Source organism: Chlorocebus sabaeus, chromosome 1 (assembly GCF_047675955.1).
Source record: "Chlorocebus sabaeus isolate Y175 chromosome 1, mChlSab1.0.hap1, whole genome shotgun sequence".
Taxonomy (NCBI): domain Eukaryota; kingdom Metazoa; phylum Chordata; class Mammalia; order Primates; family Cercopithecidae; genus Chlorocebus; species Chlorocebus sabaeus.
Window position 1 is genome coordinate 14,081,345 of NC_132904.1, and position 15,732 is coordinate 14,097,076.

A 15,732-nucleotide genomic window follows, 5' to 3' on the forward strand; every position below is an offset into this window, starting at 1 on the left:
AAGTATGCTTATACATTGTTGGTGGAAATGTAAATCAGTTCAGCCATTGTGCAAGACAGTGTGGCGATTTCTCAAAGATCTAAAGACAGAAATACCATTCCATCCTGCAATTCTATTACTACGTATACACCCAAAGAAATAGAAAATCATTGTATTATAAAGACATGCATGTGTATGTTCATTGCAACACTATTCACAATAGCAAAGACATGGAATCAACCTAAATGCCCATCAATGATAGATTGAGTAAAGAAAATGTGGTACATATACACTATGGAATACTATGCAGCTATAAAAAAGAATGAGATCATGTCCTTTGCAGAGACACGGGTGGAACTGGAGGCCATTACCCTTAGCAAACTAACACAGGCACAGAAAACCAAATACCGCATGTTTTCACTTGTAAGTGGGAGCTAAATGATGAGAACACATGAACACATAGAGGGGAACAACACTTACTGGGGCCTTTTGGAGAGTGGAGGGTGGGAGGAGAGAGACGATCAGGAAAAATAACTAATGGATACCAGGCTTAACATTTTGGTGATGAAGTAATCTGTACAACAACCCCCGTGACACAAGTTTACCTATGTAACAAAGCTGCACTTACATCCCTGAACTTAAAATAAAAGTGAAAAAAAAAAAAAAAGAAAAAAGAAAAAAAGAAACAGAACGGGTGTGGTGGCTCACGCCTTTAATCCCAGTAATTTGGGAGGTGGAGGTGGCCAGATCACTTGAGGCCAGGAGTTCGAGACCAGCCTGGATTACATGGAGAAACCCTGTCTCTACAAAAAATATTAGCTGGGCCTAGTGGTGTGTGCTGTAGTCCCAGATACGCATGAGGCTGAACTGGGCAAATCAAATTTGCCTGGGACATGGAAGCTCTGTAGTGAACTGTGATTGCGCCACTGCACTCCTGTCTGAGTGACGGAGCAAGAACCTGTCTCCAAAAAAAAAAAAAAAAAAAAACCCAAAAAACAAAATAAAACAAAAAACACAGCCCAATTCTAACTGTGTTTGAATGTTTAATGTCTTTTCTTTTTATAGATAGATACTATGAGCTGAAAGAAATTGCAACTCTCTTTAACTCCAGTCTGAGTGATGGAGCAAGAACCTGTCTCCAAAAAATACCCAAAACACAAAAAACAAAACAAAACAAAAAACACAGCCCAATTCTAACTGTGTTTGTATGTTTAATGTCTTTTCTTTTTATAGATAGATACTATGAGCGGAAAGAAATTGCAACACTCTTTAACTTCTCATAGAAATGGAAGACAGGCCGGGCACGGTGGCTCAAGCCTGTAATCCCAGCACTTTGGGAGGCCGAGACGGGCGGATCACGAGGTCAGGAGATCGAGACCATCCTGGCTAACCCGGTGAAACCTCGTCTCTACTAAAAAAATACAAAAAAACCTAGCTGGGCGAGATGGCGGGTGCCTGTAGTCCCAGCTACTCGGGAGGCTGAGGCAGGAGAACGGTGTAAACCCGGGAGGTGGAGCTTGCAGTGAGCTGAGATCGCGCCACTGCACTCCAGCCTGGGCCACAAAGCCAGACTCCGTCTCAAAAAAAGAAAAAAAAAAAAAAAAGAAATGGAAGACAAGAAGATTTTGTCACCTTAATAATATAAACACCAAAAAAAGCAATTAAAATATTAGAATAAAACTTACATAAATGTTTTCATAATTTTTGGAGTACGGCAGCATTATGCCAATAATAATTATATTTGACTAAGTGAAAATATAAAGCTTTTACATTTTAAAAGCATTATAAATAAGCTTAAAACTAAATATAAATAAAAAACTTGGGAAAATATCTAAAAAAGCATAAAACAAGCTTAACATCTTTGATATATAAAGAGCTCTTATAAATCTGTAAGACACAGACATTTTGATATTTTAAAACAAAAATGAGTCATGATTCACAGAAAAATACAGTTGGTTAGTCCACATGTGAAAAGACAGTCAATCAACTATTGATCAAATAAATATATTGAGAGGCCAAGGTGGGAGGATATCTTGAGCTCACAAGTTCGAGACCAGCCTGGGCAACATAGGAAGATCCTGTCTCTATTAAAAAAGGGAAAGAAAGAAAAAGGAAATACAAATTAAATTGCAGTGAGGTATCATTTCTCATCTAGAAGATTAGCCAATGTTGAAAAGTCCACTGTTGGCATAGATGTGGGGAAAGTGACACCTTTATATGGTTAATAGGAGTGCACACGTGGGCAACACTTCTGGGGTCATTCTGGAAATATGTGTCAAAATGTAAAATGTACAAACACCGTGACTCAAAATTTCCACTTTAGGAATTTATGCTAAAGAGTTAATAAACCAAATGCTTCATGTCCTAAATATAAGCAAAGTTCATCTCAGTGCTGTTTCAAATAGTAGAAATTAGAATTTAAGTTAGCGTCTGGTACAGGACGTTTGTTCAATAAATACGGCACAATAGTACAATTAAGTATTTGCAGACATTCGAAGTGATAACGTAGAATTGTACTCTTAAACATGGAGAGACTTCTTTTTAGTGACAGATTAAAACACTGAATATGTCACATGATGTTATTTTTGGGAAAAATATTTACATGGCTAGAAGTTTGAAAAGATGTATTAATAAATGACAACAGTAGTAGCCATTATCTGTTGATAATTGGATTTTGGCATTTTTATTTTAAAAAGATATTCTGTTGTGTATAATTAAAAAAATGATTTTAAATGGCTTCTGATTTTGAAAATCAGAAACACTACTATACCTATTTACAATTTGAAGTAAAAAGTTCTCCGTTAATTTGAGCTCTGATATTATGTATCTTGTATTTTTCTTTTTTTGTTTGTTTTTAAAATTGTTCTAAGAAGCTGACTTATTACAGAAAAGGGTATGTGGGAAAGACAGTTCTAATTTTTCCTTGGGTGTGTTATGACTCCATGAGGCATTGGCTGGAGGCACCCAGAGGCGAACCTGGGACCAGCCAACTCAGGTCTCTGGGAACTGAGATCAAATCTACTTATGGTTGACTTCTCTTTCAGATTAATATTATTCTATAATATTATTATTCTGGCCAATCACCTTAGAAGGTTCCGGACTCTCAGGTTCAATGTCAGGTCAGGGTCAAATGATAGCCTTTCTGTTTTGTAACCTCAGGCTTGCATTATTGAACGTAGAATTAGCTTGTTCAGAAGAGCACAGCCTTCGAAGCCAGGTTCCAGTATTTTAAACTGTGGCTCTTGTGACCTGGAGCAAGTGAACCTTTGTGAACCCCGGGATCTTATTCCATGAAATGGGGAACATACACCTTACTTTGCATAGTGAGGTTTGCTTGTCATAATCTAGCACTTTTCACTCCTTGCCTTTATGGGTATATGTGTGTCTGCCTTTTCCTCCAAATGTAAACTCCTTGAAGGCAAGGGTTTGTCACTACTGTATCCCCAGCTCCTACCTGGCACATAACAGTTATTCAATAATTCTTTTTGAAGATGAATGAACAAATGGGTGTCCAGCTCCTGATGTGCAGTAGTTCCCCAACAGTATTTCCTTTAGGCCATTTTCAGCCTCATCTTACATCCCCTATTCACTTATGTTGCTGTATAAGTCAATTAAATGGCTTAATGCATATGAGAGAATACCGTAAACTTCAAAGCATTATACAAATGTAGGGTATTAATATTATCATAATCCTAGTATCATTATATAGTTTTCTTTCTGCTGCCATCTAACTTTTAATCACCTTTTAAGAAAGAAACTATACCAGTTTTTTTTTTTTTTTTTTAAACATTGTAGGGGCTTAGTAATGTTTATGGAATGAGTTTTAATTTTTGAAAAATTACCTTATTTGAATGTGTCTTAATAAGCCCAGTATTTTAGGTTAGAGGCAGGAGATCTTAATCGGCCCGAAACTTTTAGTTCAAGATGACATATCCTTCCAGAATTGCAAATGGACATTTTGCCTTTCAGAGACACTATCAAAATCATAAGGTTGTAGGTATGCAAAATTTTCAGGATGCCCTCACCTACCTTTGCATTGGTAAAGTGAGCCTGACAAGTTCCCCGTCATCACTGCTCTGCCCTTCTTCACCCAAACACAGGAACAGTTTACACTGTTCCTAACTGACGCTGAATTAGAAGTCTACTATAATAATTAGCATAGGGAATAATGTTGGATATTTGTAGGAAATACAGTTTTCAATGGAGAAGAGGGCAGTTGCAGATGCAATGGGAGTTATTAAAAAGTCACTAAGCGGGCCGGGCGCGGTGGCTCACGCCTGTAATCCCAGCACTTTGGGAGGCCGAGGCGGGCGGATCACAAGGTCAGGAGATAGAGACCATGGTGAAACCCCGTCTCTACTAAACATAGAAAAAATTAGCCGGGCGCAGTGGCGGGCGCCTGTCGTCCCAGCTACTCGGGAGGCTGAGGCAGGAGAATGGCGTGAACCGGGGAGGCGGAGCTTGCAGTGAGCCGAGATTGCACCACTGCACTCCAGCCTGGGCGAGAGAGCGAGACTCCATCTCAAAAAAAAAAAAAAAAAAAAGTCACTAGGCAACACGTGTGCATGTTTTTTCTCTCCTTTACACACACACACACACACACACACACACACCATTATGATAGCACATCTAATAAGGAGGTGATGAAACTGTGTACAGGGAAGTCTGAGGAATCTCCAAAGGCCCCTTCTCTAAATTATAACAACATCAATTTGATGCAAAGTCCTTGTATGATAACCATTACAGCAATTTCATCAACAATATTATAGTTCAAGAGTCAATTTCTTGTGACAGTGGTTACAATTTGGGTCGCATAATTGATTTTCTTCAAACAGATCAATTATAGTGATTGACCAAAAATGCATATTTATTGCTTTTTGTGTATCAGGCAGAGTTCTAGTTGCTGAGAATATATCATGAAGAGACAGATGTGACCCCCACCCTCAAGCATATACTTACAACTGTGATGATTCACACCAAAGGGCAAGAATGCGGCGAGATTGGCCCAGGGATTTAGTGAGGTCCAGGGAGTCTGGGAATGCTTCCTTGGGGGAAGCGGCATTTGGTAATAACAAGAATCTCTGGTTTTTACATAATGTTTTAATTTTTTTCTAAGAAGTTTCTAAAAATCAATTTTTTGGGGGGCTCATAATAATCTTGTAAGATCCAAGCATTGGATGTGACCAATGTCATCATAAAGAGGCCTTGACTGAGACCTGGAGATACTGGCAAATTGGATTCCACCAGATGAGGCCTCCTGGTCTGGTGGCCCCTCATAGTCATGGATGGAACTTCAGTTTAGTGCTTCTTAGAGGATCGGGGTGAAGGAACCTTAAAGCTCTTAATATGTGTATGCGGAGTTCCTTCCCTTGTCCTCCTGTTTTCCTGGAGAGGAACTTACACTGAAATGGCATGCAGGTTTTGTGCCTCCTGCTTCACTCAGCCCTTTCTAGGAAGGTAGGAGTGATGTAAAGCAAGCATGTGCAACCCACAGCCCGTGGGCTGCATGTGGCCCAGGACGACTTCAAATGCGGCCTGATACAAATTTGTAAACTTCCTTAAAACATTAAGAGTGTTTTTGTGATATTTTTAAAAGTTCATCAACTATTATTAATGTGTTTTTTTGTGTGGCCCAAGACAAATTCTTCCAGTGTTGCCCAGGGAAGCCAAAAGATTGGACACCCCTGATTTAAAGGACTGGTGAATCGGGGAAAACAATTAGGCAGGAGAACTTGGCCTCCTGATCTTCCTTCTCTTTCTTTGGGATCTGTCTCCCTGCAGACAGCATGTGGACTGATTTTCTCTCATCTACGCAATTAGTGCAACAGGGCAAGCCTGCTTCTCCTGGGTTAGCCTGTCTGATTCTGGTGTACAGTGTGGGGCAGCCATAGGACCAGATCAAAGCCATGTCCTCCAACAGAACATTATCTGTCAGTTTAACATTATTAAACTGATACTTTGATTTTTGTCTCCCTGCCTCCTGCTGTTCTCTACTACCCAATAATGCCTGAAGAAGCTAATGATGTAACTGCAACCAAATAGGGGTGAGGATCAGACAATCTCTCCTCATATTCTTTCTTGAATTTCCCTTGTAATGGTAAAATGCCTGTAAATTTTTGATTCATTTGCTTATATTTCTGTAAAGCAAGTATCCCTTAATATACAGATGTACTGTCAGCTTTTCATTCCTAAAGTGTTACTGACTTAATTGTTGCAGTTTCATACACCAGCCTGACCCCAGTGGCAATGGTTCTGTAGTTCTAGGCATAACTGTGGCCTCTGCTTCTGGGCCTACATTTGGAAGATGTGCAATAGAAAAATGGAGGCATGGGATACTTCCAGTAGACAGAAGTGGGAGGCATATGTTGAGATTCTTTAGTATTTTCCCTAGGTGGTGTATTTGGCTGCCACTATAAAACCTCCCCACTTCAACCTTATCAGGGGCCCACTTGGGGGAAATGTCACAAAGTGTTGATGAGTTTTGTCTCAGAAGCCATGCTGAGTCAGTTTCCACTCAATGGCTGTGTGAGTGGGGATTCAATGACTTAACATGTATGAAATGTTCAGAATAGAACTTGAAACTTAGTAACACTCAGCAAATTTCAACTCTCTCTCTCTGAGTACCTGTATATATGAATTGTAGGAGTCATTCTACGTTTTATTGGCCATGGATTGGAATGAATTTAGAGGATGAAGAACCCAGGAAACCTGAGACAGGGATCTCTGCGTTCCTATGCATTGTTTATGTTCTTCCAGATATGGAGGAAATAATTACTTCTTTTATATGAACGATCAAATCAAATATCTACTTATCCAATTGACCTACACCAATGGAAAAGTGAATGTGCTGCAAGTGTCCAGAGAGAGAGAGAGAGATTTACCAGCACAAATAGTTGTGTGGGACAACTCCACTGTAACTGCCTGAAATGAAGGGGTAATTATCTGGAAGTGGGAACCTGGGATATATCTCCCTGAGATGATGCCAAATAAATTATACCCAATGTGGGCCGCAAGGTTTAATTTATTCAAGAGGAGAAACGGAATTTTATAGGAGTAATGGGTTCAGATAGAAGATAGCAAGGGGAATTCAGGGTGTGGTGATTAAAAAGGACACCAAACTGTGAAATGGAGGCAGGTCCTGAACTGGTAAATCAAGGAGATAGTATAGCCAAGACAATCCTAAGCAAAAAGAACAAAGCTAGAGGCATTACACTCCCTGACTTCAACCTATAATACAAGTCTACAGTAAGCAAAACAACATGGTACTTGTACAAAAACAGACACATAGACCCATAGAACAGAACAGAGATCTCAGAAATAAGACTGCATATCTGCAACCATTGAATCTTCGACAAACCTGACAAAAACAATGGGGAAAGGATTCCCTATTTAATAAATGGTGCTGGGAAAACTGGCTAGCCATGTACAGAAAATTGAAAATGGACCACTTCCTTACACTTTATACAAAAATTAACTCAAGATGGATTAAAGATGTAAATGTAAAGCCCCAAACTATAAAAACCCTAGAAGAAAATCTAGGCAATGCCATTTAAGACATAGGCACTGGCAAAGATTTCATGATGAAAACATAAAAAACAATTGCAACAAAAGCAAAAATTGGCAAGTGAGATCTAATTAAACTAAAGAGATTCTGCAAAAGAAGCTATCATCAGAATGAACAGACAACCTACAGAATGGGAGAAAATTTTTGCAATCTATCCATCTGACAAAGGTAACTTAAACAAATTTACAAGAAAAAACAAACAACCCTATCTAAAAGTGGGCAAATGACATGAACAGACACTTCTCAAGAAGACATTTGTGTGACCAACAGACATATGAAAAAAACCTCAAAGTCACTAATTATTAGAGAAATGCAAATCAAGAATCACAGTGAGATACCATCTCACACCAGTCAGAATGGCAATTATTAAAAAGTCAAGAAACAACAGATGCTGGCGAAGCTGTGGAGAAATAGGAACATTTTTACACTGTTAGTGGGAATGTAAATTAGTTCAACCATTGTGGAAGACAGTGTGGCGAGTCCTCAAAGATCTAGAAATGGAAATATCATTTGACCCAGCAATCTCATTACTAGGTATATACCCAAAGGAATATAAATAATTCTATTATAAAGATACATGCATGTGTATGTTCATTGCAGTACTATTCACAATAGCAAAGACATGGAATCAACCCAAATTCCCATCACTGATAGACTGGATAAAGAAAATATGGTACATATATACCATGAAATACTATGCAGCCATAAAATAAAGGAGTTAGTATTCTTTGCAGGGCCATGGATGGAGCTGGAAGCCATTATCCTCAGCAAACTAACATAGGAATAGATAACCAAATATCCCATGTTCTCACTTGTAAGTGAGAGCTAAACAGTGAGAACACATGGACACAGAGAGGGAACAACACACACTGGGGCCTGTCAGGGGGCAGGGAGGAGGGAGAGCATTGGGATAAACAGCTAACGGATGTGGGGCTTAATACCTAGGTGATGGGTTGATAGGTGCAGCAAATCACCATGACACGTGTTTACCTATGTAACAAACCTGCACGTCCTGCACATGTATCCCAGAACTTAAAATAAAATAAAATTAAAAGAAAAAAAATACAACATTTAGCAAAATATTAAAGAAAAATCAAGGAGGTTCTGACTGAGTAGGCAGTTTAGGGGACTGAGACTGAGAAAAGAAGAGTATTGGTGTGACACCATTGGACTCAAATTTCCCCAGCCCTTACATAGCTGAGATAGAAATGGCAGCCCAGGGGAATGTCCTTCAGCATTTGCTTAGCAAATTACTCAGTAGCCATAATGGGAATTCAACAGGGAGATCCTAGAGAGGGCATTTGATGAGGTGTCATCTTGTTCTTGTAATTTACCTTAACTACACACAGTGTATCTTTTCAGATTCTGCCATATGCCAATAACAAGAGTTATAGACTTGTACTACTTTTGGGCTATTTTTTGTTGAATGTGAACTGCAGCATTTGGGCAGACCGTGGGCTCTGGGGTCAGGAAGGTCTTGGTGTGAATCAGAGTTCTGCCCCTTCCTTGGTGACCCTGAGCAAGTTAGTTTTCCTTGCTGACACATCGTTTCCTTATTTGGTAACATAGGGGATAGTTCAATGTGTATTTTACTACTGCAATGAGTATTTAATTAAATAACTTTCATGCCTGGTACATGCTAAGTGCTCAATAAATGTTAGTTATTGTGACTATTGTGGAGGTTCTTTTTTGTTTTTTTTTTTCCTGAAGAAATTCCTTTTCCTTTTTGGCTATCTATGGCATGGTCAGTAGACAAGTGACCATGAGGAAGGGTGAGAGGAATCTAGAGGGAAGAGTCTCCACGTTCAAGTAAGACCACCAAATGTCTCCCTTGCCTGGGGCAGAGGTGGAGGTGAAGGCTTGGATCATTTAATTCTCCAGCAGTTTGGATAAATAAGTTTCTACACATGACCTAAGAAAACACTTTCTTCCTTTCCAACACCTTCCACAGGGCATCCTTGATCTCTTTGTTCCTCAAACTGTAAATGAGAGGGTTCAGCATGGGGATCACCAGTGAATAGAACACGGACACCACCTTGTCCCTGCCTAGCGAGTAGGTGGAGCTGGGTCGCAGGTACATGAAAAGGGCTGTCCCAAACAGCAGAGTCACCACCATCAGATGCGAGGCACACGTGTTGAAGGCTTTCCATCGGCCTTCTGCTGAAGGGATCTTCAGGACAGCAGACACTATGTAACCATAGGAGATAAGGAGTTGGAGGAACGATGTTCCTCCTACAGTGACCACCACGAGGAAATTCACCACTTGACTGAGGAAGGTGTCAGAGCAAGACAGAGCCAGGACTGGTGGGAGATCACAGAAGAAGTGGTTAATGATGTTGGGTCCACAAAAGTGAAGCCTAAATACGGAGCTGGCCTGGATCAGGGAGCTCAGGAAGCCACCAACATATGCCCCAGCCACCATGCGTGTACAGAGGCCCTGGGTCATGATAGCGGGGTAGAGAAGGGGGCGGGAGATGGCTGCATATCGGTCATACGCCATAGCAGTCAGGAGGAGGCACTCAGACAGTCCCATGCCGACAAAGAAAAAAAACTGAGCAGCACAGCCCACAAATGATATGGTCTTCTGCTCCCAGAAGAAGCCAGTGAGCATCTTGGGAGCCACAGCAGAAGAATAGCAGATGTCAATGAAAGATAAGTTGCTTAGGAAGAAGTACATGGGTGTGTGCAGATGGGTGTCACCCCTGATCAGAAAAATGAGGGCCAGGTTCCAGGCCAGGGTCGTAAGATAGATGCCCAGGAAGGTTACAAAGAGGAGCGCCTGGAGTTCTGGATGGTCTGTGAATCCCAGGAGGATGAACATGGTCACTGATGAGCTGTTCCAGGGTTTGGTTATGGACATGCTTCCCGTGGACCACAAGGACAAGATGCAGACCTGAGATAGTAATGACAGTCCGCATTACAGGTGGTATTAGCAAATAATTACAAAACACATGAGAGGGAAGGCAGAGGATTACAGGTTACAGCTCTATGCAAAGACTGTTTCTCTTTCTCGGTCTCAGTCTCAGTCTCTCTCTCTCTCTCTCAAAGAAGGCAATTGCAGTCATCATCTTAAATATTTAGGCAGTATAGTGTAGCTGATATGAATTTAAACTTTGGATCCCAAATCCCTAGGATCAACTCCTGCCTAGATCATTTACTAGTTGTGTTACTTCGGGTGAGATAGCTAACATCTCTGGCTTCAACTTATCCTTAAAACTGGATGATAGCAATTACTTTATAGATTCAAGTGCCTGACATATAACAAGTGACCAGTGAGTAGTTATTAGGACAGTCCTGTGTGCCTCAGGTGAGTCAGGTCATGCCTTGGAATAACTATTCATCTCCTTTACCTAAGTTTCCACATTAGGAGGGAAAGATCAATGGAACTAGGTTCAGCTATGTAGTTGTGAGATGATTAATCAGATAGAATGTTTTTAATGCAAAGGACTAGGCCACATGTATATAAAAATGTTCTTAATTGTCAGATTTTGGGTCCAAATATACTAATGTAGGTTGAATTTCAAATTTATCTCAGTCTGAGCTCTCTGAGTTGTTTATTTAATTAATTTATTTATTTTTAAATTTTTTTTTTTTGAGATGGAGTTTCACTCTTGTTGCTCAGGCTGGAGTGCGATGGCACGATCTCGGCTCCCTGCAACCTCTGCCTCCCAGGTTCAAGCGATTCTCCTGCTTCAGCCTCCTGAGTAGCTGGGATTACAGGCATGCATCACCATGCCCAGTTAATTTTGTATTTTAAGTATAGATGGGGTTTCTCCATGTTGGTCAGGTTGGTCTCAAACTCCCGACCTCAGGTGATCTGCCTGCCTCAGCCTCCCAAAGTGCTGGGATTACAGGCATAAGCCACTGCTCCTGGCCTGAGTTGTTTAATTATTGAGTGTGGGCTCTGGATCTAGACTGCCTGGATTCAACTCTTAGCCTCACTTAGTAGATGTGCGATGTTGACCAGGTCTCTGTAAATTAGAGATAATAATAGCATTTACGTTGTTATAGGATCTGTCTAATTATCTATCATCTATCTATCTGTCTGTCTATCATCTATCTATCATCTATCATCATCGTCATGTATCTTCTAATCTTCTTAAAATATGCCTGGCCCATAGTCACTGTTCTATAAGTATTTGTTGTTGTTGCTGTTGTTATTTTAAACCTAAGTTACAAAGTATCCTCAATCAAATTATTTGAATTTTCAGTGCATGAAGCATCTTTCAAGATCAGGGACTTGATTTTATTAAATCCACACCAGTAAGGACTCCCATTGCTCCCTCACACATCCACATTGAGTGTCAATGCACATTAATCAGAAGCTAACTGCAGTCATCGGGTCTCTGAATCTGGGTCTCTAATCCTACAGAAAGCATTGGGAAAAATGTGGTCAGATGGCCATGTGGCTCATGGTGAATGACCCTTAAAGGTTTGGAATATATCTTGATCCTTCTTCAATTCTTAACTCAAATAATTTGGAAATCAATGAAATTATTTTAACTGGCTTTTAAATTAAAGAACTGTGAGATATTTTGATTAATATGATCAATATACAAATGTGAACTATTGAAACAAAACATGATGTTCCTGATTAATAAAAAAAAGGAAACTGAACATTATGATCTATCTCCTGAAATAATAACTCTTAACATTTTGGTGTATAGTTTTTATGTACAAGTATATGTTTATGTGCATAGGTGTTTGTATCACAGTACGCAAACCTTTGTAACTTGTATACATTATAGAAATCATTGCAAGTCAATAACTTCACAATTTGGGAAGTAATACTCTATTTGTGCTGAATTTTTCTTGCTCAGTTTAGGAGAGCCACTTTATTTTGACATCCTCAGTTTTCACAAATCAGTCCACATCTACTCATTGCCAGTTAAGGTCTCATTAACATTCTTAATGTTTTTTTCCTGGAACTTGCTCAGACAGATGCCCTTGAAATTGGGGCTCATTTGCTCCCCTCTCAATAGTTCCTTCTACATATTTTTCAGTGCTAAATCCCTCAAATTTGGATATTGGGAGAATGTGAAGCTCCTTTTAGCTATCACCATGCTGTCATTTATGCAGAGTTTTAGATATTCATCACAGTAGTCACAATATTGTTGGTATGACTTTAAGCTTCATCCTATATTCTAAGGTTTTGCTCCTGTTTGTAAAAGGTTTGTGAACTTTCTAGAGTCAAGAGAAGATTCTTTATCCTTTGAGGAAATAAAAGAGGAACGTGCAACAAACTTTGGCATAATCGAGAGCAGACGTAGAGCCACATGGAGAAATTGGGAGCTAAAACAAAAAGAGCTCTGCGAGAAGGTAGTGGTTTGATCTAGGGTAGGCTTTAGAAAAAGCCTGGTTCTAATTCTGACTCTGCCACTTGCCAGCTGTGGGATGTTGGGCAACTCATTTAGCCTTTCTGAGTTTCAATTTCCTCATTTGTAAAATGGGAATAACAGTGACTACTGGCCAGGTGTGGTGGCTTATGCTCATCATCCTAGCACTTTGGGAAGCAGAGGCTGGAGGATTGCTTGAGGCCAGGAGCTCCAGACCAGCCTGAGCAGCATGGTGAGACCGCATCTCTACAAATAAAAATAAACATGAAAAAAATTGGTTGATGGCATACACCTGTGGTCCCAGCTACTCGGGAGGCTGAGGTGGGAGGATTGCTTGAACCCACGAGGTTGAGGCTGCAGTTAGCTGTGATTGTGCCACTGCACTCCAGACTAGGTGACAAAGGGAGACCTTGTCTCAAAACAACAACAAAACCAACAGTAACAACAGAGCTTGAAAATTGCTTAAGATAATATATAAAGGGCTCATGATGGGTCTTGAGATAGAACGTTTCCTTAATAAACTGGGACTGTGACTCTTAGCAGCAGCAACTATTCCTTAAAGTATTATTGATAGAACCGACCATCAATTTTGAAACACTTCCTCCTTATGTAATAGGTTGAAGTATGCTTATGTTAGAGAAATAAGAAGTTCACTAATGAACCATGCAAGTTTGTAAGAAGTGTTTATGAGTGAGGTTGAGGAACTTAATGACTGGAGGTCTGATGGGTTAATTGAAAGTCTGTTTTGAATGTTGTCATCAGGAGGGAGAAATGTTGTGTTTAAGGATGAGATTTCCCAGCCCCAGAAACAGAAAGTGGAGCTGGACAAATTGAAACAAAAGGAAAAGCATATGTAGAGTTTTATTCCCACATATGGATGCCCTGGAGCTTATTTTAGAACATTAGAGAGAAGGTATCTTAAGGGTCGTATGGAGTGCTTTATGGCACGGAACCCCGCGTATGGAGTGCTTTATGGCACGGAACCCCGCTCACGAAGAGGTGCTTCTTCCCTTGAGAGGGAAAGGAGGTTTTATTCACTCTTGCAGCAAACTTGGGGAGCCTGGACTCCCTATAATTCTATGATACAGGTGTAATCAACACCAGGTCTACTTTACAGCTGAAGAGGAAGAGTCTGAGAGGCTCAGTGACCTCATTAGACTCGTAGATGTAGTTCCAGGATCTTCATGAACTACACTATGCTTGATGGACACGGGAAGATAATAATACAGTAAAACCAAGCACCTAGCACAGTCCTTTGCACATAGAAAATACTGGGTAATTGATAGGGTCTTGTAGAGTTGATTTATGATTCTGTTCATTTTCCGTCAAATGTATCTGGAGGAAGTGCTAAACTTTATAACCAAGTTTGCCTCATTTGAGCTTCACAGACACAGTTGGTGATGGAGGAAAAAATTGAATGATGAGAAGGACCTCAGTCAGCCAAATTGTGGAGTTGGAGGTGTTCTGTGATTTCCCCATCAATCCTGATCTGAGCTGCATGTTCTTCACTTCATGACGCCATTTCCTCTCACTCCTGCCAGTGCCTGGTGCCCTCAAGATACTGCTCTTCCAGGTCTTTCTTTCATCTGAATATACAAATGATTGATGAAATGAGGAGTTCCTCTCAATGTAAGGTGATAATGCTAAAGGGGTCAACACTTTAATTCAAGAATTAATATTCAGATGGTATGATTCACAGCATTAGGGAGAAAAGAGAAGGAGGGTTTTGGAGTTTAGAGGCGTCTGCAGTGTTTAGAAAACCTGCTATGTAAAGTGTGTCTGGATTACAGGTCTTCTAAATTACTTTGTGGATTACTTACTAATAATTGAGGCTCTGTTTAAGGGCATAGAGGTTCCTTCAGAAATGTCATTCCCTTTTAATCATCTTGGAAGTTCCAAGGGCTCAAATGTACTTCAGGAAGCCCATCACAGGAGCAGTAGAGAAGAACCAAGATTGGGCTGTGATTTCAGAATCAGGCTCTTAAATGCCTTACTCAGATTATCATGGTGAGCAAATTTCCCTCCTTAGAGTAACCTTGGTTTTTGAAAAGACTGGTTTCATATTTGTTTTACCGTAGCATCTAATAGTATGCTGGGTTTACTGTTCACAAAATTTGTAATGAACAATTAGTGCATTTATAAAGCCAATAATTCATCATGGTTTTCTGAAGACTTAAAAAATACTACTGAATACTTAATAGTCAACTGCTTACCAGTTAAAGAGACCATGTGTTTCTTTTAGCTCTCTTTTAGTAATATGGCCCTTTTAAGACAATATAGAATAGTGTATTAGGCCCTTTTTCAGGACTACCTGAGGCCGGATAATTTATAAAGAAAAGAGGTTTGGCGACAGAGCGAGACTCCGTCTCAAAAAAAAAAATAAAAGAAAATAGGTTTAATTGGCTCACAGTTCAGCAGATCGTACAAGAAGTGTGGTGCTGGCATCTGCTTCTGATGAGGGCTGCGGGAAGCTTATAATCATGGCGGAAGTTGAAGGGGGAGCAGACGTCTCATATGGTGAGAGCAGAAGCAAGAGAGAGAGAGCAACAGAAAAGGGCCAGGCTCTTTTAAGCAACCTGCTGTTGCCTGAATTCACTCATCACCAAGGGGATAGCACTACCCTATTTATGAGGGATCCACCCCGTCACCTCCTACCAGGCCCCACCTCCAACAATGGGGATTACATTTCAACGTGAGATCGGAAGGAACAAACACTCAAACTGTATCAAACAGAGTCCAGCTTATCATATACAACAATTAATAAAACACTGCACTGGGAAATCTATTCAACTGATAAATCAAGAGCATAGAGTTATCTGAGACAGATAACAAAACTGAACGTAAATCCTACAT

General features: G+C 40.2%; 1 protein-coding gene across 1 annotated transcript; it reads right to left on the minus strand.

Annotated features, from left to right (window-relative positions):
• Window positions 1-9,455: 9,455 nt before the first annotated feature.
• Window positions 9,456-10,501, minus strand: OR5A1 (olfactory receptor family 5 subfamily A member 1). Its single transcript, XM_007997339.3, has one exon. It carries the CDS (start codon window positions 10,401-10,403, stop codon window positions 9,456-9,458), a length of 948 nt encoding a protein of 315 aa, XP_007995530.1. The 5' UTR covers window positions 10,404-10,501.
• Between the last annotated feature and the right edge of the window lie 5,231 nt (window positions 10,502-15,732).

Bases quoted from the DNA above. Each gene is read 5' to 3' on its own strand.
- OR5A1 (XM_007997339.3), bottom strand. From the start codon at position 10,403: ATGTCCATAACCAAACCCTGGAACAGCTCATCAGTGACCATGTTCATC.